Here is a 27,987-nt window from a genome sequence, read left to right as displayed (position 1 = left end):
AAAAAAGACAAGTCAATGTCACTTGCACAACTGCCCCACCCTCTGCTGGAGGCCTGACTGCGCATGCGCAGTCTGCGGTCTGAGTGCGCTTTCTCCTTCACAGTAGTAGCCCAGCTGCACGGACGTCGCTGCAGAACTCCTGACACTCTTCTATTAAAGTAAAGGTAAGAAATGATTATCGTTGGAGAATCTTTTCCCCTTTAAGTCTTCTTATACCTGTTTTCTGCAAGATGTTTAGGTGTTACCAACTGACTGTCATTGAGACATGAGTCACACAGAAGGGGGTGGGAATGGGTGTACTGCAGCTCCCATGCCTGGGTTTAAATACCAGCTCAGGCCTGTGTTGCCATTATAGTCAACTAAAATTAACAACCAGAAATAAAGAGAAGTTTGATAAAACACTTACCACATTATTTTTTTCCCAATATTTGGAATTTGGGTTTACAATTGATTCCTTAAAAAAAAAAAAAAAAAAAGAAATCCTAGACGACGTGACCTAACTTAGAGAGTGAAGGGTTCACATGGCAGGCAGCTTACAAACACACTTTAAACTGTAGTACAGTGCAGTGTAATGCCAACAATGTTGTGAAAATGTTTTCATTAATGTCTTTGTCAAAAGTTATAGACAGTTCTCTTTGTGGTCCTGCTTTTAACTAAATAGCCTTCTAATTGTCATTATGCAGTGGTAGAGACCTACACGGAGCATGTATCATACAAAGTACTTTTATGAATGATTTAAACCTATATATGTATGTGTATTTTCTACTGTTCACAGATATTGGTGTCACATTAATCACATATTCTGTATTTCAGTGCTGCTATCCAAAGTTCTGAAATCAAGGCTGTTGGTTCATTGTCAGTATTTCCTTCAGCTTTGTATATTTTTAAAACACAAAAAAACCCCCCCCTAAAACACACCGGTTACCCTTGTAAAGATACAGGATAATGTCACAATCAGTGTACGGTCCAGACCCACTGGTAAACACATGCTCACGCACATCAGCACTCTTCATGTTGTCAGTGTACACTAAAAACCCACTTGGAGATACTTTCATACTAAGAAGAATGTAAATACTACACTAGTATACATTTTATGTTCAAGCCATGACCATCTGAAGTGTAACTTGACTACATGTGACCTTATCTCACTGACACACACATACCTCACGGTTTAATCTTGTCTGGAGTCCGGAGTGCTCTGTAACTGCCATTTTTATATATTTTTGCACCTTTTTTTTTTCTTCCCAGGAGCTCCATCAGAAGAAGACTTTAATCAATGTTTTTCTTGTTAAATTAGTGCTGTTAGAATCTCCAAATGAATATAAATTTAAAGGAAAACAAGGTAAATTTTCTCCACTGATTATTAGACTGATTAGAGTCAAGAAACGTGCAGTTCAGAACAAAGGGACAGTTTGCTTGACCACCATCTTGTCCTCGTGAGAGCTCATTTCCTGTCATTTTGACCTTTGAGCTCCGTGTAGGCCGCCGTCTGGTTTGCAGCTTACAAAAGCCCTACGATGAGTGGCAGGAGCGTGTTTGTGTACAAGCAGGTGTGGAGGAACTGTGCAGACAAACACATCTGATTTTTATAGGGGTTTTCATAAGCCGAACCTGGACGAGAGCACATGTTGAAAGGAAGGTCTCGTGTTTAGTAGTGTCAGGTTCACCTCAGCTAAATTTAGACCTGAGACTTGGTGACAGAGGTTGAGAGGGAAGGAGTCACGAATGGACTGTGTGAAAATGGGGGGGGATGAGGGGAGTCCAGAAGGAGCGTCTGTCAGCCGCAATGACACAGACAGAGCAGGAGATGCATGTGCTCAGCAAAAAGCAGGAGGATGCTGGTGGAATAGAAAACCGTTCTGTTTGGATCAGATGTAGTTATTTTGCTTAATATTTCTGCATTGGTGGTATTTGTGTGGATTCTCTCAGACTGAAAATGACAGCTTTACATATTCTTAAAATTAGAGATGCACATATTTTAGTTTTCTTAGCTTATTCTGATTTCAGATATTCTTAGAAAAATGAAAGCTAGCAGAGTCTGCAGGCTATGTGCTCTACTGATGTATTTTTTGCCTTTCAGCCTTTGCTGCCTGCAGAACATTGAACATGGTTATGGTTACTGCCCGAGTTATTTTTGTTATACATTGTGAAAAATGCTGATGCATTCACTGTCCTCTCTGCTTCACAGAATATACAAAATTAAAAAAGAAATGTAAGTGAAAATACGGAAAAATCCGCAAGTATTGTTCAATATCAGCAACCGATATTGGTCAAGGTCGATCAGAAAAATCAGCCAGCGTTTGTACTTCACCGGGTCATCGGTGTGCATCCATAAACAGGCCTTATATTAGTACATGTATCCATCATCTGGAAGCATTTGCATGATTTCATTCAATGTGACACTATAGCCACCACAGCTATACAGTAAGGTGGGAAATATGTTAATATTCAGAGACACTCTCAAACGGTTACATTCTGTGATGCTCTCTATGTGCCTCTTTGCATTTCTATTGAAAACATGACAGAGAAAGTGGGGATTGTGATGGAGCACAACAAGATAGTAGCAAGCAAGCAGGCAGACAACAAAGATGCCTGTGTGTCATGTCAGCACCATGCACCCAAAGGACATGGTGAGTGTGCACGTTGAAAAATAGGCATATTATCATCAGAGTCCCTTAGTTGCGTTTTGGCACGTTGCTTACAGAGGCCAGACAGGTGATTTATCAGTTCCCGAGCGTTAGTTTCCAGCATTTGACGGCCTGCGCCGGTTTGATCCTGGATTTTTTTTTTAGCTGATGGGCAAAGTCTCGTTCCTCTGCAGAAAAGATGTGATTGGTCAGAGTGGGGTGGGGGCACAAAAAGGAGGAGAGTCAGCAGTTAAACATTAAACTAACTTTAGGTGGTAGGAGTTGGAAGGAAAGCCTAAATGCTCTCCCCAAGTCACCTTGTCTAGTATTGTCTCTGATAAAAAGGTCATGCATGCACAAAGCAACTCAAGGGACCCTGATGACCGTGTGATGTGCTCCGGTGCAGTGCAGTGCTGTGCAGAGGTGATAGCTGCTGACTAAACAGCCCAGCTTACTGCTTATGTTCGCCCCGCTGCATTGGCCTGGTTAGCTGCTTTCCTTTTTTTTTTACCTCATCATGGATATTATATCTGTCTCTCCTAATAAGTATCCTCAAACGTGGATATGATTTTGGCTGAAGTACACCAGTGACTGGTGTTGCCGGTTCTCTGAGCTTGTGCGTTTTTGTTTCCAGTAGCTAAAACAACTGCTGCTTTCTACTCGACTGTTGCCAGGGGATCAATAGGTTTTACATAGAAGGGGGAGGAGAGCAGACGGGTAACACCGGGACTCGCTTTTGCTGAGTGGCTGTTTGTTTAAGTAAATATTTGTTAGAATTATACTTATTCTAAAAAGCTTCTTGGTGTTTGTGAACACCCTTAAAGTGGTGATTGAATTGTGGCATTCAGCAAATCATAAGCAGTTTTAGTTTTAGTTTGAAATATCTGGATCCAACCTTTTGATTTGAAGGGGCATTCCATTTATTTTAAAAAGTAATCCCTTTCATCACTAGGAGAACTTTCATTCTGTGCTTTACTAATAGCTGTATAATATATTTAATGATGTATTGTGGATCAAGATTCCCCTGTGAAAGGTGTTACAAACTGGCGATGGAGCACAGACTTACGGTATGGATGATGAGTCACTCGGCGGCTTTTGAGCTTAACAGCTGCTAGAATGTAAAAGTTTGCACATTTCAGCTTCAGCGGCACAGATTTGCTTTCAATAAATGCTGTGTGCAATAAATGCTGTGTGCAATAAATGCTGTGTGCAAGTTTCCCAATGTTGACAAACTGCAAGGTTGTGGCTGGAACAACCATTTTTAGCTACTGTTCATCAGCGAGTGTGAAGGTGTGACATGCGTATTTGTACTGTTTAGAAAAGACTTGATGTTGATGCCTTTTTCCTCAGGTAAGATGGCTGTCCCTCCTACATACTCAGACTTGGGAAAGTCTGCCAAAGACATCCTCAACAAGGGCTATGGTGAGTAGTTCTTTAAAAGTATACCAACACACTCGCTCCATAGAAGGATGCATAGATAGATGCAGTTGTATTTCAGTGCAGCTGATTGGACAGAAGTTCACATCCAAGGAAAATGGTGTGTGTTTTACGTCACCCCTGTTTATTTTCCCAGCAGCCTTGAGAATCATGGTGTGCAGCACCAGGATGTTATTTTTCCAAACTTTCTTTGTAGTCTTCCCTTTTTAAAAAACAAACAAACACAATTCCCTGATCTGCTTTTCTCCAGGCTATGGAATCCTGAAGCTGGATGTGAAGACCAAGTCTCAGAGTGGTGTTGTAAGTACTACCGCCGTCTCTGTGGGTCCAGTCCATTAAAGTCCCAACTTCCTGTCTCTCTAAGCTCTGTGATTCTAAGACAAATGGCGGACTCACATCTTTGCAATTTGTGAACAACAAACAAAGCCTGAAGGGTTTTGTTGTCTTTGCAATTTTTAATGTTGCAGCATGTTGCTGCTTTACAGGTCAAACGTTCACCATATGGTCCGTTTGGCTCTGGATATGCTATGTAGTTGCTATTTTGTAAAACCATAAATCAGCATGTGCACATGGAATTTTGTAACGAAACCCAATTGTCATACAAAAACAATAAGAAACCATTCCCTCTGTGTGCAAACCTCTGCTTTTTGCAGCACTGCAGTGACTTTCCCACAGAGGACAAATACCTGTATGAAAGCTCTGCGTGGTTCTCCCTAACTTCCTGTTTCCTTTTTTTTCTCTTTTTCTCTGCTTCTTCTTTGGACTCTCCTGTCAGATGGTAAGAGCGTGTGTGTTTTAATATGTGATGATTAAACACAGGTGCACTGCAGGCTGAGATAGATGCGCGCAGGCTTTCTGCCAAGTCCGTCTTTGCAGCGGCACCTCATCCGTGTTACACCTTCACCCCGACTGCACCAGTTTAAGCTCTCATCCTGAAATAGACTCACCACGCACCTCTCCCTCACAGTCCTGCACATTTCTGTTGTCTTCCCTGTTCGTTTCTCCGTCCTAATGGCATCGTCCTCCCCTCTTTTGGATTAACCAGCCATACAAACCTCAGAGGGGGATTGTGTGGCGGAGGAGCAGCTTGCCCCCTCATCCCTTTTAGTTTTTCCTTCCTCTTTGCCTTCTCGCCCCCCTGTGCTCCTAATTTCTGTATTTTTGCCCTAACACACCTTTCTGCTTCTCTCCCAAACTCATTTTCCATCTCCCCCCATCATTACCCCGCCATCGTTTGTGCTGCAGGAGTTTGCCACCTCTGGCTCCAACAACACGGACTCAGGGAAGTCTGGAGGTCACCTGGAGACCAAGTACAAAGTGAGCGATCTGGGTCTCAGCTTCAACCAAAAATGGAACACGGACAACACCCTCACCACAGAAATCACCATCGAAGACCAGGTGGATCCTTCAAGGCTTTGAAACATATGACGATATAAAAATGTAGTACCGTATTTTCCGCACTATAAGGCGCACCTTCAATGAATTACATATTTTAAAAATGTTTCCATATATAAGGCACACCGCATTATAAGGCGAACTAAATATATGGTAAAATACCATACTATAGTAGCTGGGGTTGAGTTACATATCTACCTGATGGAGCTGCGCTACAGGAAATGCTACAAAATCCTAAAACAAATGCAAAAAAAAAAAAACAAGAAGAAAAGTACCGTATGTCATAATGTATTAACAAAATGAAAACCAGCTTTTCTCCGTCTCGTCAAAGTCGCCATTATGCGAGTCAGCGTCACTGCTGTTGTCTTGAACGTTTGTGACGATTCCTGATGTTTTTAGCGCCATTACTTCGGCGACACCAACTACAGTAGCCACAATCCCCCTGACTACAGTAACAGAAATTACCGTAATGATCATATATAAGGCGCACTGCCGGTTTTTGAGAAAATTAAAGGCTTTTAGGTGTGCCTTATAGTGCGGAAAATACGGTAGCTAATTTGAAAACATCCAGGATGAACATTAACCCGTGGTCCATGTTGTTTGTCTACCTGTAGCTGGCTAAAGGCTTGAAGCTTGGTCTGGACACATCGTTTGTGCCCAACACTGGGTAAGACGACTCCTCTTCACGCAAAACTGTTTTTAACATCGGTAGACAAGCTAATCGATACAGATGTGCAGTTTGAGAATATGGTCAATGCGGTTGTGTGATCACATTTCTTTAGTAAGAAGAGCGCCAAACTGAAGACGGGCTACAAGCGGGAGTTCATAAACGTGGGCTGTGACCTGGACTTCGACATGGCCGGTCCCACCGTTCACGCAGCTGCCGTGCTGGGCTACGAGGGCTGGGTGGCGGGCTACCAGCTGGCCTTCGACAGCGCCAAGTCTAAAGTGACTAAAAACAACTTCTCCCTTGGATACCAGGCTGGAGACTTCCAGCTTCACACCAGCGTGTGAGTATCCGTGTCCCAAGTCCGGTGAAACAGGAAATGAAAGCTATTGTTCTGACAAGTCAATGTCACCAGTTCTCAGATTGTGTTTTGGTGCTGCGTTTCAGGAATGATCGCACCGAGTTTGGTGGCTCCATTTACCAAAAAGTGAACAAGAACCTGGAGACGGCCGTGGACCTGGCCTGGACCGCCGGCAGCAACAACACGCACTTTGGCCTCGGAGCCAAATACCAGCTGGATAAAGATGCCACCTTGTCTGTAAGAGCTGATGCAAAAACAACACGGTCTCACCTACAGTAATAAAAGACAGCCGCCCTCGCCGCTTGTTTTGAGTGTAAACTGCAGCAACGTCGCTTTCCACCATCGCCATCTGCCGTTCCAGCATGCGTAAACATAGGCTGGTGAAAGTTTATTGGATTATGAGTAACAAAAGTGAAACGATGGTGAAAGGAGAGTTGGGGGCTCACTAAAGCTAATACTGTTTATCCCATGAGAGATTTAAAGTGTGTACCAGCTTTTAAGATAATCCCTCGCACCGACTCTCTTAAAGTTATTAGAGAAAAACAACAAGAAAAAAAAACCTGAAGATGGAAAATAAATCTTCTGTCTTCTATTAATAGAATAATTAATCTTCTCTTAATTCTTCTTTTCGGCATACATCCAATAAGTTGCCTTTTTTATATCTTTAATCATACCAGTACCACAAAGAGAATATACAGGACTGTCTCAGAACATTAGAATATTGTGATAAAGTCCTTTATTTTCTGTAATGCAAAAATGTCATACTTTCTGGATTCTTTCCAAATCAACTGAAATATTGCAAGCCTTTTATTATTTTAATATTCCTGATCAATGCTTACAGCTTAAGAAAACTCAAATATCTTATCTCAAAAAATTAGAATATTCTGGGAATCTTAATCTTAAACTGTAAACCATAATCAGCAATATTAAAATAATAAAAGGCTTGCAATATTTCAGTTGATTTGTAATGAATCCAGAATGTATGACATTTTTGTTTTTTTTAATTGCATTACAGAAAATAAAGAACTTTATCACAATATTCTAATTTTCTGAGACAGTCCTGTACCTTTAAAGAGCTGATGCTCAGACATCCCTTTACCTGTTCACCTCAGGTGATTGAGGCGTTCCTGGGCCATGTGGGAGATGTAATATCTCCAGTGTGCCCTGGGTCTACCTTGGGGCTTTCTCCCACTTGTACATTCCTGAAACTCCTCCCCGGGGAGACACCCAGGGTGGATCCTTACCAGTTGCCCTGAACCACCTCAAGTCGCCCCCCTAAATGTGGAGGAGCAGCGACTCTACTCCCAGTCTCTCCCTGATAACTGAATCTCTGGCGTTATCTCTAGAGTCCAGCTGCCCTGCAGAGGCCGTTCTTTCGGTCCCTGACTATAATTTTGACCACAGGTGAGGGATCAAACAGATAAAGAAGTAAACAACTTTTCCTTCACTACTGTAGTTGCTGCCCTGATCTGTAATTTCATATTCATTCTAGGTTAGGTAACTTTTTCTTTCTGTAGTATTTTGATATGGAACAAAATGTATTTTTACGCTACTGCAGACAATGTAACTTGGAGTTTTCAATGAATATTTAGTAGTACTATTTAGAGTAGTATTTTCAAAGCAGGATTTCTAATTGTAGGAAGGAGAAAAGTTTGCCCAGAGCCAGTTGCTCGCAGCGGTAGTTTTGTTAGGCCTGTGGAAACAAAGGGCTGGTTTTGGGTAGTAGATGTCACTCGACGATCACAGAAGCTGACTTTCCTGCAAACAATTTGGCTGGTTTGACCACATCTGATATTAACTGTGCATTATTTTACCCGTTAGTAATCTTTTCTTCTCCTCACAGACAAAGGTCAACAATGCCTGCCTTGTTGGAGTCGGATACACGCAGACCCTGCGGCCAGGTCAGGACACAGACTTTTTAAAAATGTGTTTTCAGTCAGAACCTGCCGAGGAGCTTCACAACGGTTACTTGATGCTCTTCTTCTTCAGGTGTGAAGCTCACGCTCTCAGCCCTGATTGATGGGAAGAACGTGAACGGCGGCGGACACAAAGTCGGAATGGGTTTCGAGCTGCAGGCATAAAGATACGGCAACAAAGATGACCGAAGAGGACGGACGGCAATACAGGAGGAGAGGAAGGAGAAGGAACCCTGACACGGCAAAGGTCCACCCAACAACATGCAAAGATATCATCCCTCTGAGTCCTACACACATATGCACGGATCTCACACACACTCTTTGGCCTTAACCCGGAAAGTCCAAGTAGCCTCCAAGACCTACAGTACTGTAACATTCAATCATTATATTTGAATTCTCCTACAACCAAAGTTTGTGCATATAATACTAGAACACCACAAAAGAAAATAAATCTCTACTGATGTCATCCCTGGAAAGAGTGCATATTTTAAGTATTTGTATCTTAAGAAATGTACACGTTTCCAGCACCTCTTCATTTTGACTGTGTGGTCAGTGGAGCTCTGTTCAGTTAAAGTCTGGGTTTCTGATTCAGTTGATGATCAGAGGACGCTTGTTTTTAACCTTCGGTTTGTTGCATGCTTTCAAAGCGTGAGGGAAGTTTCTCTTCTTTTGTTTTATTTTGTCATATTGATGACTGTGGCGGTAAATGGATGCAGCAGAGGCTGGCGAGCGTTAAGCAGATCAGTGGGATCCCGTTCCTCGGTCCCAGTTGACCCACGTCGATCCCACCACTTGACCTCAGCAACGCAGTCGTGAACTGTGAATCCTCGGTTGCCTAATATCTCTTTTTCAGGTCCCGTTTATTTCCTAAAAGGGACGGATTTGGATGCAATTTGGATCTCTGTGCCACCTCTTTGTCTCGTGTCCTTTTACCTGTTCAGCCTTTTATCACTACATTTCACATCTTTGCTGTGTTTTGTATAGAAACTTCCGCCATGAGATAGGACCTCAGAATTATTTTATTCAATAAAACAAATAAAGAATCTCAAATACAATCATCTTGATTGTTTGTTTTCTTTTTATTTGAGTGAGATGACACAGGGAAGGAACAATATCGGCTTCCTCACTCCCCAAGAACTGAAAATTAAGCTAAGAAAACGCCCTTAGCAGTAATCTAACAAACTGTATACAATGCACAAAATAACATTTGGCTTTACAAATGATGATAGAAATATTTCTTATGACAATTACAGTCTTTACAGGAAACATTTTGTGCATAGTAGACAACCAAATGGAAATAGAAACAGAGTTTAGAGGCAAAATGGTGAAAATATGTTGGATCTTTACAATAATACATTTAAATTATTAAAACCTTTCAGTTTCATAGACATTTAATTGTTTTCTCCAAACCACCTATGACACTGATTTTTTTTATTTTTGTTTTTTTTTTCTGGATCATCATCTTTTTAGGCCAGAAATCATATTTTATTACGACTTACCTGACCTCTAAATCTGTTGCAGCCTTTGATAATCTAAAGCCTGGATGTAGCACAACTTTCTTAATCTTTATAAGACTAAAGTAAACTGTTCAGGATATTATATATATATATATATATATATATATATATATATATATATATATATATATATATATCTTATCCTGGTACATGTCACCCACTGGCTCCACAAAGCTGCTTTTATCATTTTACAAGTAGACTGCTTTAGTGCACAGAGCATTGACTGCTGTTAAGGTAAGTTTCTGCAGTGTTTGCAAACAGTTGGGACAGCAGCTTCTCTTAAAATGTGCACAATGAAGGCTGATCAAATAACTCCAGTTTTGGTGTCGTTTCACTGGCTTCCTGCCTGATCCTGAATTGGCTTTAAGAGTTTATTGCTTACTGTTTAAGCTTTAAATGGATTAGTACCATCTTATTAATCAGATTTTGGTCCACGCAGCTGACAGCTGAAACCAGCCAACCTCCAAGATCCAGATTAAAATAAAGTGGTGATTGATTGTTTGCAGTGGCTGCCCCAAATCCGTGGAACAGTTTAACCTTTCATATTTGTACCACACTACAGATATATTCACCATATTCAAAATTATGTTTCAGACTCAACTCTGAGTATTTACTATTATTTTTTTATTGTTTTTTGTTGTTTTTTTTGTCTGGTCTGTACATTTAGGCTTCCTGACCAGAGTATAACAAACTAGGTTTCATAAAATGTTGGACATACAAAAATCATGTTTCCTTTCTTTAAAAAAAAAACAGAAACAAATACATGAAAAAAAACAAAAACACGTTTGGGTTATTTCTGCAACACTTAAGCAGATGAAAAATGTGAAGTTGATTCCAAGTATGGCATTAGAAAACTCATTATTTGTGTTCATCTGAAAGGATATTAACAAAGGCTGCAAAATCACTAAATGTAAAGGATGGCAGGAGTTTGGTATTTCACAGAAAAAAATGAAGTGTAGATTTACAGTAAAGATAGGAGGTCATCACTGTGAAGCTATCAGATTTTTAAGGTGAATAATTGGCAATTTGATATATGAAGTGCATCACTTGATGTCAACCTGACTAAGCTCCATTTTATTCAATTCAAATATAATTAAATGGAGAAATGCAGACAAACTACAACTGCACACAGCTGCAGAAAAGGCCTGACCGAGCATTACAAAGACAGGTAATTATTATTATTGGGCTTTTTCTAAGAGTCCTTTAATGTAAACATTTGCTTATATTAACTTATCCAATTACACCTGAGCTTGTGACAATAAGGCTACTACAAAAGAGCTTTTCCTCCCATTTAACAATAAATATAAAATTTGTGCTGAGATTGACCAAAAGGATAACTGCAGCCTCCCTATGGTTCAATGAATGATTATTCAATATATAACTACTGTCATACATAAAAGTTACTATTTTATTCTTAAAATATTTCTGGTACGGTTGAATAAAGACTATTTTGGAATAAAAGCAGCTAGCCTTGCCATACTGTAATTGTTTGGACAAAATAAAACTGAAATGTTTGAAAAATGCAGGCAAGACTTCGTATTTGACTTTAAATGAAGTCTTTATGGTCCGTGGCTGTCAAAGTTCATCAACCATGGTAAAACAACAGTGAAACAACATTTATATTCAACTCATTATATGTAAATATAAAGATACAACTGGCTCTTAAAAGCAAAGTGGTTTTCTCAAAGCTGTTTTACTAATTGTGCAAGTTTCTCCCAGACCCCGAAAACTGTGAGAATGGCCGTCTACTTTTTCATAAAGAATACAAAATCACCTGAGGAATGATTGATCTAGCAATAATGAAGTGCAATACCATTTAAAGTGGTCAGTAAGAAGCTCCAGAATGGTAAATAAGATCCCACTTTGCCGAGTGTCCCTGTCCGTAACGTTAACCAGGTACAATTAGCTTCAAGAGAACTTCAGGGTGGAATCAATTAACTTTAAAAAGTAAGATAAGAGCATATGTGCCTGCAGCTATTACTGCACTTACACGGTCCCAGAGAACAGCTGGTAGTCCATCAACATGTAATTCAACATCCCACCCACACGGAGGTAGCAGAGCATCACATGTGAGAAACGAGCCGGATCCAACTCAGGAGAGGTCGCTGGAAAAATTCTGGTCTCCACGTAGCCACGTCCACTCACTCAACATCTAGGACAAAAACACAAGCAGCAGTTTTTTTTTAATTACCAGCTCATATAATTCAAGATATCAGGAATTAAGCACATCAGATACAGAGGGAGGATTCATACCTCCATGCTGCTCTCCGATTCCTGGATGGTGTTGTGCAACAAACTCTGGAGGCGACTCTCAAACGTCTTGCTCTCCTCCACAAGAGACTCATCTCTGCAGACACACCCGGGACCATCATGCAGGTGTTACTCATGACTTTGACCACATTTTTAGACCATGCGCCTGTATCCTCTGGGAACGTTTAGGACAGTGCCTTAAAAGAAATCTGGACAGCTTCGGTGTGAAAAGGCGGTGTATTTGTAGGAGATGATGAGTGTAAAAGGAAAACTCTCACAATTTAAATGGTTTATACATGAATACCGTATTTTCTGGACTATAAGCCACACCTGCATATAAGCTGCATCTGCTCTATTTAAAAAAAAAGATATGCAAGCTGCATATATTTATGTTGTTAAATTAGATATTTACTACATGTACAGAATGATTTTGAACTGTAAATGATGTAAATGTTTGTACCTAAATAGATCCTTTCCTAACAGTGTCTTTTAACACGGCAGCAACTTTGCTGATTAAAACTGGACAGAACCAAGAGAAAATAACCGCTATTTATTTATCTGTTTGAAATCTGCTTCTACCTACTTCTATCTACTAAAGAAGAAGTAGCGTATTCTTTTTTGCATTTATTTTGTCTTATTTTTGATTCTAATTCCGGTTAGAGCCCCCCGAGCGGTGGAAGAAAAATCCACCTAATAGCCGCACCTTTGTATAAGCCTCATGGTTGAAAACCTATGAAAAAAGTAGCGGCTTATAGTCCAGAAAATACGGTAAATAAAAATATCTCAATATCAAGTCATGCTTCTTCTCTAGCTCTTGCCTTGCACGAGGAAAGCTTAACCTTGGAAACCCTCTTCTCAACCCCAGCGTGTGTTTGTGTGTAAGTTCACTCACAACTGCTGTAAGCTGGGTCTGGGGGTCAGCAGCGGCGGCACTGATGAAGGGGTTCGTAATCCTTCAGGACTCCCGCTCATCGGGCTGCGAACTTTACTCTGGACAAGACAGAACAATTCACGTCATTACGTGTTAGTTCACACCCACTGCAGAAGCCCCTCATCAGTGACTACGTTTACATGCAGTCAAAATTCGGGTTATTGCTAATATTCCGGTTACTGAAACATTCGGAATATTCCGTTTACATGCCTGAGCAAACAGGGTTATCCCTGTATACATGGTAATTAATCATTCGGGATATCCCGATCAAACCAGGGACGCGCGGCGAACGTGATGACGCAATTAGCGTCATTTCCGCTTCTTCTTCCTGTATCCAAATTCAAAACAAATGCTGCTTCGCGCAACTTTTCTCTCACCTTCTTGTAAATCTCGCTATCCCGGTACTTTCTACCGTCTACAAATGCAGAAATGTTCATATCCTTCATTACATTTATGAAGTGATTAGTCTCCTCCTCACTCCAAAAATGTGGCCTGGTCTTGCGTTTCGCCGTGTTTATAAGAACTTCCTGGACTCAAAAGACCAGGATTCCTTGTGAAGAGAGCATGCGCAGAAAACAAATTCATGTTCCGTTTGATGGGGATATTCCGTTTGGCGTTTACATGACCCAATATTCAGGTTTTAAAAGGAGTAACCGAGGGGTCATATTCGGGTTTTTAAAAACCGGAATATGAGCAAATTCGGGTTATTCAAAGGGGTTATTGGTGTTTACATGGCCGTACAAATTCGGGTTATTGCCAATATTCGGGTTTTAAAAGGGTTATTGATGCATGTAAACGCAGTCATTGTGGAAGAGAAACCGAAACATGATGTTTAAGTGATGCTACCAACCATTATTTTGCAACTAAGTTTCAAAATAAGTCACTGGGTTTTGGTTTGACTCGGTGTGGTGAGTGAAATTAACAAATAGAGATCAAAACTGGGAGCGTCTTTGCATCTGAACAGGTCGCGTGTCCTCACACAGGCAACTTTCAGCACGTTCCACAGCTCCCGCTGTCGCTTCTCCTGCAGACCCATCAGGACCTGCTCGCTCTCAGCCATCTTCTGCACCACCTCCTCCACTTTTGGCAGCAGCTTCATCACACGCTGGCGGCACACTGTGGTTTTACTGTGGGACACAAAACAGCAGTGAAGGTGGGATTATCTGCTCCTGTGGATCGTTGGAGCCTCAAAACCAAAAGGTGTTCATGACTGTCGCTGAAAGTCAACCCAAACTGCAGACTGGACAGATTCTATTAATAAATGTTTGTGACTTTTCCTTTTAGACGCAAATATCAGAGTTATGTTTATGAGGTGTATGAAATCTGCTGCATTATACTGAGCCACATTATTAGTTCAATATTAACAATTCAAGAGTTTTCATATTTTCTGTCTGATTCGACAGCTTGTTGGAGTTAGTGAGAGTCTGTGAACCCAGACCAATAAACTCCTTGTTCTTCGGTGTTTAAGGCAGGAAAACAGAAAATGGTTTGCCTATGTTAACAGACTTTTATGAGAATGTAAAAAATAACAACTCCTATTGTCTTTTCCCTTAGTATTTCTCTTGACCTTGTTGGAAAATATTATGAGGTTTAGGAAAAATGCCAAGAGAAATGTGTACATAGAGGAAAAAAAGGCTGCACTGCCATGAGAGTGTGACCACTAAGATGATGTGGGTCTGCAGCAGTGACACTAAAGATGTTCAAAAAACTACCACAGTAAAAGCAGATAAAGTACTTTCTTTGTTCGTATCATATTGTTTCACTTTGTGATATTAATACATATTATATGTAAAGGGCTTTAATGTATTCAAAATATTTAAAAGTCTTAATAGTCTAAACTTTTATTGTAAAGACTGGTAACAGGCAGTTCACACGCCAGCCAATGCTACTGGATGAAAATAGTTGAGCATCACTTTATGCTGCTACAGCTGGATTTTTAGGGTGAATTTATCTCCTTTCTGCCATAAGCGATAAACCAGCTCTTCCTGAGTTAAAGGAGATAATAAAAGACACAATGAAGCTCCTTTTCTTAGTGTTTAAGAGAATTTGACCGGCTATTGTGGCTACCTCTTTGATGTTGTCTAATACTTTTAATTCAGAAAGAAACCTTAAGCACAAAAAAGGTTTTTAGAAAAAAAAATGTAATTAATGGTCTTTGGATCATTTTAAATTAATAAAAAAAGTTAACTATTTTTACACAGAGTACACCAGAGGTAATGTAAACTAAAATGTAGGGTCTCCTGCGGCAAAGCTGTTCAGAATGAGTCGTGGTTGTGATCATTTCATTCAAAAAAGCTGATTAACTGTGGATTAATTATTACTAAAGTCACTGATAAATCCAGTATGAGTAAACTGGCACCTGCTTGTAAGAGAGCAAAGATCTCATACGTATAGAAACTTCCTTAAAAGAGGTTACAGCTTTGTGTGGGTACCTAAGGTGTGTGTAGAAATCTCTGAGCTTCTTCTCGTAGAACTGCACAGCTTGAACCACGAGACGCACGACCTCCTGGCCGTCTCCAGGGCACCGCTGGTCTGAGCAGGGGGAGTGAAGGGAAGGAAAACCAGAGCTGTTTATTTCCATAAGCAGACACCATGACGGATGTTAAATAAGATGTGAGGTGATGCGCGGAGAAGCCAAACCTCTGGGTTTCTCTCTGAGTTTGCGGAACAGCTCCATGGCCTTTCCTTCCCTGGGGATCAAAGAGAGGGAGAGAGCGAGGTCCACGCTTAAAGAGCCGCCGGTTCTGCTGCTTTTTGGTTGTTTTTACATTTGGGTTTGGTTGAGACTTACAGCGTGTCCAAGGCTTCTCCACTCCTCCACGGCTGCCTCTGCACATCCACGATCACCGACTGCAGCTGCATCATCTCCTCCTCCAGTTCATTCACCTTGGGCTGGACACATGCACTTTTTTTAGCATCTTTAAATGATGTTAATACTTGAAAAGGATCCTTGAAAAGACTTGCCTACCTGGCCACAGCTGAGAGCAGTTTGCTCCATCTCCCTCCATACACACAGAAGTTTCTCTGACGCTGCAATACGCAAGGAGACCGAGGCAAACTGTGTTATTGTAGACAGGCATAGCTTCATATATCAGTTTATCTTGTGTTAAAATCCATTTACAACCAAGTAAGATCGTAAAAATATTAAAATCAGGTCGGACTGAGCTTCCTAAAAGATTAAATGTCCCCTCAGCAGATCGCAAAGGTTTGGAAAGAAGTACTTGGTATCATATCCCAGATTATCTCAGAAGATATTCCTATTTGTCCACAATTGTGTATTTTAGGTATATTTCCTTATAACTTCAAAATAAACAGTAAAAAGAAGAGTATGATAACTTACTCTCTTCTCCAGGCTAAACATACAATAGCATTGTTTTGGAAGAACCCAGACAAACCAGACATCCAGCAATGATATAAAGAACTCTCAAATTGTCTTGCATTAGAGAAATTGACATATGCCATGAAAGGGAAATCTGATGACTTTTGGGAAATCTGGGGACAGTTCATGCGTTTTATGAGGAGTAATCCATTGGGACCTGTACTGGATGATTCTGTTGAATGATAATGTAGGGAGGATTCTGTTTTTTTTTTGTTTTTTTTTTAGTTTTGTGTGTAATGTGTTTTTATGTTATGTTGTTTTTGTCTCTGTATCTTTATGTCTGCTATGCTTGTGTGTTTTTTTTTAGTTTTTTCTATTTTATTGTACATTTTATTAACAGATATAACTGTATTGTTGTACAGTTGTACTTTCATTCACTGCAACTTGCAATTATGTAAATATCCATCTGTAAATTTCCGTCTGTTATTTTTTTATATACTAGTATTTCTTCTTCTTATTATTATTATTATTGTATATACCAGTTTACTGTTTATAGTGTGTTATTTTTACTGAGTTATTACTTTTCTATTGATGCCTCTTGTTTTTGCACTATCCCCTTTGCTGCTGTAAACTGCAAATGTCCCCTCTGTGGGACTATTAAAGGATTATTTTATCTTATCTCTTATCTTATCTCTTATCTTAATAATTGTAAAAATGTCAATAAATATAGTGTTAAAAAAATAAATACAAATGTCCCTCCAGCATCTGTGATGGTGCTGGTGATCGGTCAGCGGCATCAGCTGGACTCGTACCGATCCCCGTGGCGGTCTGCTCCTGGTATTTGTCCATGTCTATGTGGAGGCTGGTAGTGAAGAAGTCCAGTTTGGCCGTGAGTCTCTGGTACATGGACACCATCTCATTCCTCTGTTTGGACAGGGAAGAGTTTTGTCTCAGCAGACTCATGCTGAAAGCAAAAAAGGAGACAAATGTTTTTGTTTAATCAGAGGCTTGCTCGCGTGAGTGGATGTTTGTGCGAGCATTGATATCCACAACGTCCTACATGGCAGCTTTCTGGCCCTGCTGCAGTCTTTGCCAGTCTTCCTTCAGAGCACGGATGGTGTGCCACGCCTGGCCGCACGTTCTCCTCAGAGGGCTGTACGCCAGCACGTGCTTGGGGTCAATTTCTTTAGACAAACAAAAAAAAAAGAAGAGGAAAATAATGAGCAGAGGGTGTTCACTGTTATGCTTTAAGATGAAAGGTCAAGCTATGATTTAAATCGGAAAGATAATAAAATGTGTGGTTTATATAAGGCTAAAACTGTTCAGAAAGCACAAGTTGCACTTATCCTTTAGTGTTAAAGATGGAAATGTTTTTTGTTTTGTCTCTTAATGTAAAAACTCAGTTCAAATCCAACTCAAATAATTTACCAGACTGTTTGAAAAGTAATTCCTGACATAATGTCGGGATTTTCAAATGAGTCAAACTGGAACCAGAAAAAGAAAAGACTGGAAAAATAAAGAAAAAATGAGATCAAGTCTGGAGGAAAGGTTGTATCAATTAGGAATTATGTTAACATAACTTTGTGGGATTTTATCATCTGTGATACACTAATATAATTCAATTAGATAATTTAGAGCAATTTCAGTGGTGCACTCCTACCATGCTGAATAACAGACTTTTATTGTGGCGTAACCACGGCACATTATGCAAGTAACTATTACGGGAACAGCATATTAATGGCTGATCAACAAAAAGTTGTAATATCACTGAATCACATTTGGGTGAACTTACTAATACAAGCATGAAAATAAAACTGCACTTACGAACAAAACGTATATTTTCAGGAAGTGTTCGAGGAGTAAACTGGGGCTCATAAGTGCAAGACGAGCGATCAAACAGGAAGACCAGCGGCAGCTCCGTCCGCCGGCCGTCCACCTCCTACAGACAGACAATAGAAACAACTATGGTTGCATATGTGGTGAGGATTGTTGTGTTTACGGAGCGTATGTTGTATATTATTACCATGTAATCCACGACGCACTGCGTAGCCAGAACGTGAGGCTCCAAGGCCAAGCCCGCCTCCAGCAGCAGCTCCTGATTGGCTGCTGGGATGTTGGTGTCTTTCTCTATTCTGAGCTGCAGGTTCGCCACGGTCTCGTCATCCCCAACTGAGTAGGTCAGGATCTTAGCGGACATCATGTTCAGGACGTGAACCAGCTGAGGGAAAGAGATTAGTCTTGAACTGATGTGAAGCTTCAGAATGAGTGAGTCTGGTAAAGTGTTAGGTACTGCAACTAGGGATGGGCGGTATGGACTAAAAAATGTATCACGATAATTTCTGGCATTTATGATAACGATAAAAATGACGATAAAAAAAATACCAATTCAACTCCATCTTTTTAACTATAAATCCATCTCGCTCTCAGATCCGCCATGTTTGTTACACAAAAACGTCATCAACAGGAATTTATTATAATTTATTTTTATTTATTAAGTGTACAATACTTGTACTTTTTTCTTTCTTTCTTTCTTTCTTTCTTTCTTTCTTTCTTTCTTTCTTTCTTTCTTTCTTTCTTTCTTTCTTTCTTTCTTTCTTTCTTTCTTTCTTTCTTTCTTTCTTTCTGGCTCATTTCTTTCTTTCTTTCTTTCTTTCTTTCTTTCTTTCTTTCTTTCTTTCTTTCTTTCTTTCTTTCTTTCTTTCTTTCTTGCTCATTTCTTTCTTTCTTTCTGGCTCATTTCTTTCTTTCTTTCTTTCTTTCTTTCTTTCTTTCTTTCAGGCTCATTTCCTTCCCTCAGGCTCCTTTCGTTCCTCCCTCCCTTCCTCCCTTCCTTCCTTCCTTCCTTCCTTCCTTCCTTCCTTCCTTCCTTCCTTCCTTCCTTCCTTCCTTCCTTCCTCCCTCCCTCCCTCCCTCCCTCCCTCCCTCCCTCCCTCCCTTCCTTCCTTCCTTCCTTCCTTCCTTCCTTCCTTCCTTCCTTCCTTCCTTCCTTCCTTCCTTCCTTCCTTCCTTCCTTCCTTCCTTCCTTCCTTCCTTCCTTCCTTCCTTCCTTCCTTCCTTCCTTATGCGTCGATTTAACGCAGAACCATAAATCAGCTTTAAACAAAAACGTCATCAACGGGAATTTATCGTTTTTACCGTGAGATGACAAATTCTTACCCTGGGGAATTTTTTTGACGGTATATCGTGAACGGTAAAATATCACCCATTCCTAACTGCAACACAGTGTGGAAGAATAAATGGATCAACCTTGAGCTGCAGTATCAGCTCCAAGTGGGAGAAGCAGTCGCTTGGAGCTGCTCCGCTGCTGGTTTTGCCTCTTTCCTGAGGGGACCACTTCAGCATCAGCTGCAGCCACTTCTCCATCTTTTCTAATAACAGACTGCCAAACAACAGTTTTCACATTAGGGAGAGTTAATGAGCCTTTTCATGCGTATATATATAGCTATGTTTGTGGGCCAGTTTCACATAAAACCTGTTGAGGTTGTTGGGCTGGGGCACGTTTTTGGAGAAGCGGAGTTCCCCTGACAGGTCCTCGTAGACAACAATATCATCGTCCTTCTTCAGCCTCACTTTATTGTGCCTAAAAGGACACAGATGGGTCGTAAGACAGAAAACAACTGGACTTTGAGTTGATTGTGTCGGTTTCTTTACAAGTGTACAATACTCTTTTTTTAAATGTTATTACAGCAAATCCGGACCAGAGTTTCTGCTTTGATTAAAGAGTATTTTTCCTCTGCGCCACTTGAGCTTCAGATCATTCAACATAATAGCGAGGAACAAGAGGCCTTGACGTTGGCACAACTCACATATCCTGCGATTCATTTGAAACGTCTGTTTTTTTATATTTAATGCGCGTTCACCTCCAGCAGTCACATAATATTTAGCTCCAATAATGCTTATCATTGCTGAACTAACGAAAACATCATTGTTCAGCTTCTAAAGTTATGATTGTATTCAGAACCATGAAATAAAAAGATATTATGGATTGGAGATTTACATGAAACACCCCTAAACTAAATGTTTTAATGGACCATGGAGATAAAGACAAGCAGAGTCTGAAAGGAACATTCTGGAGTTAAAATAACCACAGGTCTGTTATTAAATAATGAGGAGGGGAAACATTCATTAATGGCCGTGAAGTTGTGAATGAAAGCATTTTTGAATATGTGTTTGCAGTACAAAGGGCAATTAATGTGAGCCCTGGGAGCAATAGAAATCTGTCAGATTAACCGCTGTTTTAAGCCACTTCTACAATTTCCCAGCTTGGGATAAATAAAGTATATCTACCTATTAGGGCTGGGCGATATGGACCAAAAGTCATATCTCGATATTTTCTAGCTGAATGGCGATACTCGATATATATCGATATTTTTTCTGTGCCATAATTGGGGTTTCCCCCAAAGCATTATAGCATAGCATCTCTGTTAGCTTCATTTTTTTCTGAGGCAAACCCTCAGTTTTAATACAAAGCCTCGTGCCAAATGTCACACAGGTACCTTTATTAACAGAGGTCTGCACAATATCAACATGTATAAAACAAATGAAATAAAAATAAACTGCCTGCATATATAGAATAAAAATGCTTCTTGAATAAAATAAAACAAATATCCTTTTCCTGCATAACAATTAAATTAAAATACACTGTGCAATTAATACAATGTAGTAACAGGCAGACTTTTCCACTGATGTTGACAGTTGTGCAAATAACAAAACATTTGTGTAAATCTCAAATAAAACATTCAAGTCAATTTGTCACAAAATAAACTATATCAAAAAAAAAAAAAATTGTTTTTTTTAAATAATCGATATAAACGATATTGTCTCGTACCATATCACGTTTTAAAATATATCGATATATATTAAAATCTCAATATATCGCCCAGCCCTACTACCTATCTATCTATTTAGACTCAAAAATGTCATTCTACTTGAGTGATAATGTGGATGGGGTCCCTGCAGACACACTGAGGTCATTTTTAATTTGCATGCATACAAAAAGTGCTTGAAAAAGGGTTAACAAGTCCGTACAAGTGTTTTAATGGTGCCGAGCACAGTCCAGTTAGCTGTCACAAAAGTATGAGAGTTCATGGCCTCTGCTTCAAAGTTCGTCACAGATTTATATCCACCAACATTGCTGTATTGTTCCTCCAACATTCACTTATTTGCATCAAATGTAGTAACTCTTAAAATGCAGATTTACCAGGGGACAGGCTGCCAGGTTGGCAAGAAGGGGCGAAATCCCGTGATGCACTCAAACACTAACGTGCCAAAGCTCCAGTAGTCCACGGCAACCGTGTACCGCTGCCTCTCAATGAGCTCTGGAGCCTGAAACAAGTAAAAACAAGGCAGCTGTTAGAGCCTGCATGCGGCGTACAAGACTGGAGTAAACGTTTTCCACGAAAGCGTACTTACTAAGTACTGCAGAGTTCCCACAAATGACGTGCAAAGGCTGCTCTGGTCCAGCTCTTTGGCGTAGCCGAGATCTATTATCTTGTGAATCAACTGAGATTGTGGGCGAGAGTGTGGAGAAAAGCTTCAGTTAATGAGTCAATAATTACGTACAGGCAGCCTGGAAGAAATAACGCTGCTTTGGTAAATGATAGGAAAGCCGCCTTTTCAGATCATTATTGCTGTTACAGAGTTAAAGAGATGGCCTTTCAAACAACCTGCACCTGAACTAGCGGATGTGTTTATAGCTCAGCTGCTGTAAGAGCTAAACAAAGGAAAGTAAACATTTGAACAAGTATGTTAAAGTTGTCTTTGACAGAGCAAAACTTCACATTTGTTTTACATCAGCTTCTGACTTTATAACTTCTTGCAACAGAAACTTGATGCAATTATTGTTTCTGGTTTGCAAGAGAAAAACAAGCATTTTTTTGTCAAGCCGTAAACTTTAACAGGTACATATTGTTTGGCTCAGTAGTATCTATAAAGTCCACAGCGGTGTATTCATAAACACCAATATAACCTTTCTAACGTGTCTGCCCTCGGTTATATAGTGCTGTCCGCTTTCCTGTGTTTTGTTGCAGGCTGGAGTATGACATGTAATGATTTGTTTTGGAGAGCGAGACCTTCTCAGTAGCTCGTAAGGTTTGAGTTTTCCATATTAAATATTCAGAGGAAGGGTAATGCTATGATAAGTGTTTGCCACTAATTCTTCACATGTTGTGGAGGCAAAGATGCATCTTTGTTGTGGTCTGGGAGTTATTTGTGTTTGGCTGAGATTTGAACTTACTCTTTTCTCTCCCTGCTGCAGCACGATGTTTTCTGGTTTCAGGTCCCTGTGGATGATCCTCTTGTTGTGGAGGTAGGTCAGAGCCGAAGCTGGACGGCAGAAGAAGAATAATTAGAAAAAAAGGAGAGGATAAAATGGGAGTCAGATGATCATTAAGTGTGGTGCATAAAAGGTTTGGGGGGAATATTTGAAGCCACAGGTTGGCGTTATAAACTCAAATAAAATTCATGGCTCGCTCTCAGATAAAAAAGGTCAATGCTGCATATAAAAAAACTGCACTTTAGAGGTGATGTTTGCAGACTGTATAACACCCCTTTACTCCACATGAGTTACTTTTATATACTCTTTTTTGAAGCTATAAAGCAGACAAAAACCTGCACAGCTTCAAATTAAATATTCTTAATATCAAGAAATATACAACATATGCACTGAAATCACTAACAACAGATACAAAACAAAGGTGTTTTGCTGTGGCCGATGTCTCATAAGCAGAGACATCTTTTATGCTTAATTTGTAATTTATTATAGAATTATTTTCAGAATAATCACTGAAATATTGAAATAGAAAGCAGATCCATCTAAAAACACCAGAATGACTTCTGGTAAAAATGTGCTGACATATTTGCATTTTTTTTACCATGAGCCTTTCGTTACATTTACAACCTAACGTCCACAGTTTTGCTGAAAATCCTTGATCCCGTACAGATCCTGCTTCAGTCTGTAAACACTTTGGTTGTGGTTTAATACCAAAAAAAGCAAAAACCTTTAGCAATGATGTAGAGATTTGCCTCATGAATTTCTTTTTCTGGGTCATTACGTATCGTTCCTTCATTCACCGAGCCGATGTGATGAATCGTGGAAATAGAGCAGGGAGCACTGCCGATTCTGATGCCCTTGTTATCAACCATTCTGCAGCCAAACTCTTGCAGCTGAGTTTTTTTGCCTATTTTTGCTTATGCACAGTGAGCATGGATGGCTATTTGACATGTTTTTATGGTGGTGCAATGTGAACGAAGCTCTTAAACACAGAGTTGAAACACTAACACGGAAGCAGATTTGTTGCGTTTTAAAACAAAAGTGAACTATTGTTGACGTTTACTTAGTGTATCATGAAAAAAGTTGGCATTTTGTTGACAAGGGTCACTGGAGCCAGCCCATAGACTGTAACCCTGGCAACGCTGGGTTAACACAAATGGATGGTTGCTCCGCTACGCGTGGTAGCATGATGAATACGGATACATTTAATGTTTTATATAAATTCTCCTAGCGTGGTACAAAAAAAAAAAAAAAATCACCCTCATCGGAGTTGAATCGGGTGTGAAATCAACCGATTGAGACCAAAACGTTTTTTTGAACCAAGGTGTAAATATGTTTATTTGTGCTTCTGCTCTAAACTTAACTAAAAGTTAACTTCCATTTTAACATGGAAGTTGATGGAGATTGACTCGCTTTTGCAGCCAGCCTCTAGCGGCCAGCCGAGGAACTGCAACGGATCTTAGTTCATGCACGAACCTCAACGTCGACGTAAGATGGTTGGCGTCTGAACCAGCCGCGAGAGGCTGCCAACTGTCCTGCACATTAGCGGATTTAATTTTTTTTGGCTTTCATGTCAGTCCTCGTGGATATCCGTCTCTTGTATACAGTCTGCCGCACACCTCCATTTGACTGACCTGCCAGAGGTTTGTGAAAACAAGATTGCGAGCCTCCGTTAAGGCCCCTAAGAAGTCTTTATTTAACCTTCTGTAGCTAACGTTAACGTCCGACGACCTTTGCTCCAGTTCATTACTGAAACTCTGAAGTCACCTTACAAGTGCGTCAAAGGGTGACTGGTGTGTGTGCTGGCAAGGACCATTCAGGGGAGTAAACTTGCAATACTTGGGTACCTGAACATAAAAACGTCTGTAGCGGCGGGGGCCGTGGGTGTGGATGTGCAGGCCGGTGTCGTGGCCTTGTTAAAGGAGATCAGTCATTATCAGGAAATGTTTTACCAGCCTGAAACAGGAAAAGGATCTTGTATGTGTGTGTGTGTGTGTGTGTGTGTGGGGGGGGGTCTATCCATGCATTCTCTTTCAGATTTGTTATGATCCATACCATATGTCCCTGCACCCAAACACGTTTTACAGCCAGACACATTCACACATGTTGATGTTGCAATTAGTACAAATATTTTTGGAACAGCGTGCACGTTGCGTTGAGATCGCTGACGTAAGCCTCGGTATGAGTGGGAGCCGATGTTGTAGTGACTAAGAGGCTGGTAGTTTCGGGTCACAAATGACATCATTACACTTTTCATCAGGACCTTTTCCTCCTTACTACAGGAAACTAATCACTCTGCCAGCTCATTCAATCATGTCATTAACCCACTATCCTCTCACACATGGCTGTTATACGTGATCGTGATCAAACCAAAGCCTGATAATGAAGAAATACTCACAAATATCACGTAACAGAATCAAAACAGAGGCCTCTCTCATTCCACAGCAGTTGTCCAGGAGGTTCAGATACTGTAGAGAACATAAACACACAAATGAACACGAGAAGAGAGGGACACAAGTGGACAAAACAGGAAACTGTTCATTAACCTGCCTTCCTTTTAATGTTTTATAACTTTGGTTCCTCTTCAAAACAGCTACTTTCCATCCATTAGATATCTTTATAGGATCAAATAGACTGCGAGGGCCACATTGAGGCAACAAACCTTTTTTTTTTTTTTACAAGGAATTTTTTTTTTAGCAACCCTGATGAACTTAAGTAGTTTTGAAAATCGTAAATACTTTGTTTCATTTGAGACAATTAATATAAAAGTTTTTCTTTACCAGAGGCCCTATAAAAGAGGATGGCGAGTTTTTCCGCTTGTCGTCCCTACCAACCCCCATGAACCCCCCTGACCCGCCTGCTTAGTTTTCAAGCATCTATGATGCTTTGAAATGTTTATGATACTGCGGTTTGCACTGGTTGGCATTATTCCTCTTCTGCTGCGCTCAAGCTGCGCATTGTCTTGCTTTCACAAAAAAAAACAGTAGCCTACCATTTTACCCTCAGAAAGAACATCAACCACCTGAATTGCACAACAAATCCAACTCAACACAGATGGACACAAAAATATATGCAGTTAGCAACATTTGTGGTTGCAGCTTTTACTTGCCTCCATTTTTTTTTATGTGACCCCAAATCTGAAAATAGTTGTGGCGATATAAAAGACTGAAAAAAAAAAACTAAATTCAAGATTCTTGCATTTAATTTCACTTATATTTGTGGACAATAACAACTGAAGAAGGTTTTCTCATCAAATGTGTTTCATTTGTTAATATATAATCATTTATCAGGCCTGCAGCACACTCAAACTAAAGTCTCTTAGGAGCAGAGTAGTGTTTGCAAAAAGGTAGAAAAAGAAAAAAAAAATGTCATGTAAAAAAAGTAACATAAGGTCCACACTGAAGGCCCACCCACTTAAATTTTATTTATATAGCACCTTTCAAACAGGAGTGCAACTCAAAGCGTTTTATGGAATAAAATAATACTCAAAAGGTGATTGTAATGACGAAAAATCGAGTCTTTGAGGAGCAAAGATGGGTAGACTTTGTCAACAAAAGCATGAGAATGTTGAACATTGAAAAGTTTAAAAAGAATCTCTCCTAAAGACAGGTTTTAAGGGGATGTGTATATCTACCCATCAATAGTGCAGAAAATCATAAAAGGATTACAAGAATCTGGAGGGATTTCGGTCCTTAAGGAGCCACCGGGGCAAGCGTAAACTGGTCACCGGTGATCTCCGATCCCTCAGACGGCTCACAAAAGCTGATCCACAGCTGCTATAACCCCATGGGTGAAGCCTCTATAATAGAGGTCACAGGTCACAAAAGCCACTTAAGACCGGACAGTGCAAGAAAGAAGCGTCCTATTAACTTTGCTCAGAGTTGGCATCAACAGAATCTGGGGGGGCTTATCGTGTAATGGGAACATGTGGATCATCTAAATTGTCCCAAAACGCCAAAGGCCAGGGTCTGTGATGATACCGGGTTTCCGAGTCTCTTGGCAGAGGTCATTTACACTTCTGTGACGGCAGCACTGATGCGGGAACGTGATTTTAGAGCAACATGTGCTTCCTTTCCAGGGAAGTCCTTGGCTTTTTTGACAAGATGTTTAAACACATCATTTATTCTGTAGTGGGGTGCCAGCAGCCCACCCAAGCTGTCCCAAACAGTGAATATGAAGATATTCGATCCAAAATAATCATAAAACGATGATCCGATACTGTTGCGATATGTTTCCAGAAAAAATTGGATAAAATAACAACCAAAATACTTAATCACTTGGAATCCTTGGAATCCATCCAGAACACCTTAAAAGTGTCTAGTGAGAAGGAACAGGATCACTGTAATGGAGTTAAAGGTTTACTTTTGTTTTATGTGATAAAGGCCTGAAATGCCAAAGTGGATGTGTAATAATAAATAAAATTAAGATGAAGGTGAAGATCAATTTTGTTTTCATACCTTCTGCAAAGAAACTAAAGTCAAAGTAAATCTTAGAAGGACTTTCTTTTGCATTTTTTTGGTTCATTTGTATTTCTGATGCTGATTCACACACAAAACCTTTGCTGGTGACGAGAATTATCGTGATAAAAAATAGTTCAGTAAGATCACCATTTCTCATCCAATTGTAATTCAGTTCTTTGAATAAAAAGCTTTATGGGCATTGAGCTAAACCACACAATATATCCACACACACACACACACACTCCCAAACGTACACACCCTTTACCTTCCTCAGATCTCCCCCCTGACAGTACTCCATGGCCAGCAGCGGCAGATCGTTGGTGGCCACCAGTTTCTGCATCCCTTCAGGAACCTCTCGAGCTGCAACCACGTTGACATGATCCAACCTGAGTAATCACAGCATGTCAGATGTCACCCAGCTGCACTGAAACAGAGTTTTATCCTCCTCAGAAAGCCTTCAACATGACCATAAAATCCAGACCAGAAACTTTTCTCTTGTTGATGGTCACATGTCAATGGGTTATTAATGTGCAATTTTCCTTTAATACAGTTCTAATGGCCAAAAAATATAAATAATTCATTCACATGGAAAATAAAATATAAGACATAAATTTAGATAATATTAGGATTCTTGACCCCAGAATCTATTCTTCCGATATCCTCTTCTGTTGATATTCTCAGATTCATCTTCAGGGTCTGAAACACTGACCAAGACTGTAACTCTCACAAACATCACCAGACTCATATACAACAAGAGACCCAGATAATAAACTTTACTGAATAAAATACCTCTATTCCACAGCAGCGTTGAATAAATGTACCCAAACTACTGTCAG

At 40.1% G+C, this 27,987-nt stretch overlaps 2 protein-coding genes across 4 annotated transcripts in view; one reads left to right on the top strand and one right to left on the bottom strand.

Moving 5' to 3' along the window:
• Positions 1-41: 41 nt before the first annotated feature.
• On the top strand, positions 42-9,458 carry vdac3 (voltage-dependent anion channel 3). 3 transcript variants are annotated; one of them, XM_061729512.1, is made up of 10 exons: positions 42-164; positions 2,526-2,630; positions 3,978-4,049; positions 4,315-4,364; positions 5,310-5,462; positions 6,074-6,126; positions 6,242-6,469; positions 6,574-6,724; positions 8,331-8,388; positions 8,477-9,458. In XM_061729512.1, the coding sequence occupies exons 2-10, from the start codon at positions 2,543-2,545 to the stop codon at positions 8,566-8,568; spliced, it is 945 nt and encodes a 314-aa protein (XP_061585496.1). In that variant the 5' UTR covers positions 42-164; positions 2,526-2,542; the 3' UTR covers positions 8,569-9,458. The 3 variants fall into 3 exon arrangements, with proteins under 3 accessions (XP_061585496.1, XP_061585497.1, XP_061585495.1); XM_061729513.1 differs by lacking the exon at positions 2,526-2,630 and having other exon boundaries at positions 49-164; XM_061729511.1 differs by lacking the exon at positions 42-164 and having other exon boundaries at positions 2,519-2,630.
• A 5-nt stretch (positions 9,459-9,463) lies between these two features.
• ikbkb (inhibitor of nuclear factor kappa B kinase subunit beta) overlaps positions 9,464-27,987 on the bottom strand; it is a 29,179-nt gene continuing 10,655 nt past the window's right edge. The window contains exons 4-22 of the mRNA XM_061729510.1: positions 27,417-27,537; positions 25,090-25,159; positions 22,656-22,744; positions 21,833-21,922; positions 21,621-21,745; positions 19,893-20,000; positions 19,667-19,799; positions 18,444-18,638; positions 18,245-18,359; positions 17,481-17,604; positions 17,233-17,384; positions 16,070-16,131; positions 15,893-15,993; positions 15,742-15,791; positions 15,534-15,633; positions 14,081-14,228; positions 13,063-13,160; positions 12,174-12,267; positions 9,464-12,072 (exon numbers count right to left, since the gene is read on the bottom strand). Of these exons, the coding sequence (XP_061585494.1) occupies positions 12,013-12,072; positions 12,174-12,267; positions 13,063-13,160; positions 14,081-14,228; positions 15,534-15,633; positions 15,742-15,791; positions 15,893-15,993; positions 16,070-16,131; positions 17,233-17,384; positions 17,481-17,604; positions 18,245-18,359; positions 18,444-18,638; positions 19,667-19,799; positions 19,893-20,000; positions 21,621-21,745; positions 21,833-21,922; positions 22,656-22,744; positions 25,090-25,159; positions 27,417-27,537 (2,035 nt within the window). The 3' untranslated portion in view covers positions 9,464-12,012. The remainder of the gene's footprint in view (positions 12,073-12,173; positions 12,268-13,062; positions 13,161-14,080; positions 14,229-15,533; positions 15,634-15,741; positions 15,792-15,892; positions 15,994-16,069; positions 16,132-17,232; positions 17,385-17,480; positions 17,605-18,244; positions 18,360-18,443; positions 18,639-19,666; positions 19,800-19,892; positions 20,001-21,620; positions 21,746-21,832; positions 21,923-22,655; positions 22,745-25,089; positions 25,160-27,416; positions 27,538-27,987) is intronic.

This window comes from Cololabis saira, chromosome 9 (assembly GCF_033807715.1).
Source record: "Cololabis saira isolate AMF1-May2022 chromosome 9, fColSai1.1, whole genome shotgun sequence".
Classification (NCBI taxonomy): domain Eukaryota; kingdom Metazoa; phylum Chordata; class Actinopteri; order Beloniformes; family Belonidae; genus Cololabis; species Cololabis saira.
Note: the sequence above shows the minus strand (reverse complement) of the source record. Positions and strands in the feature narration are given on the sequence as shown.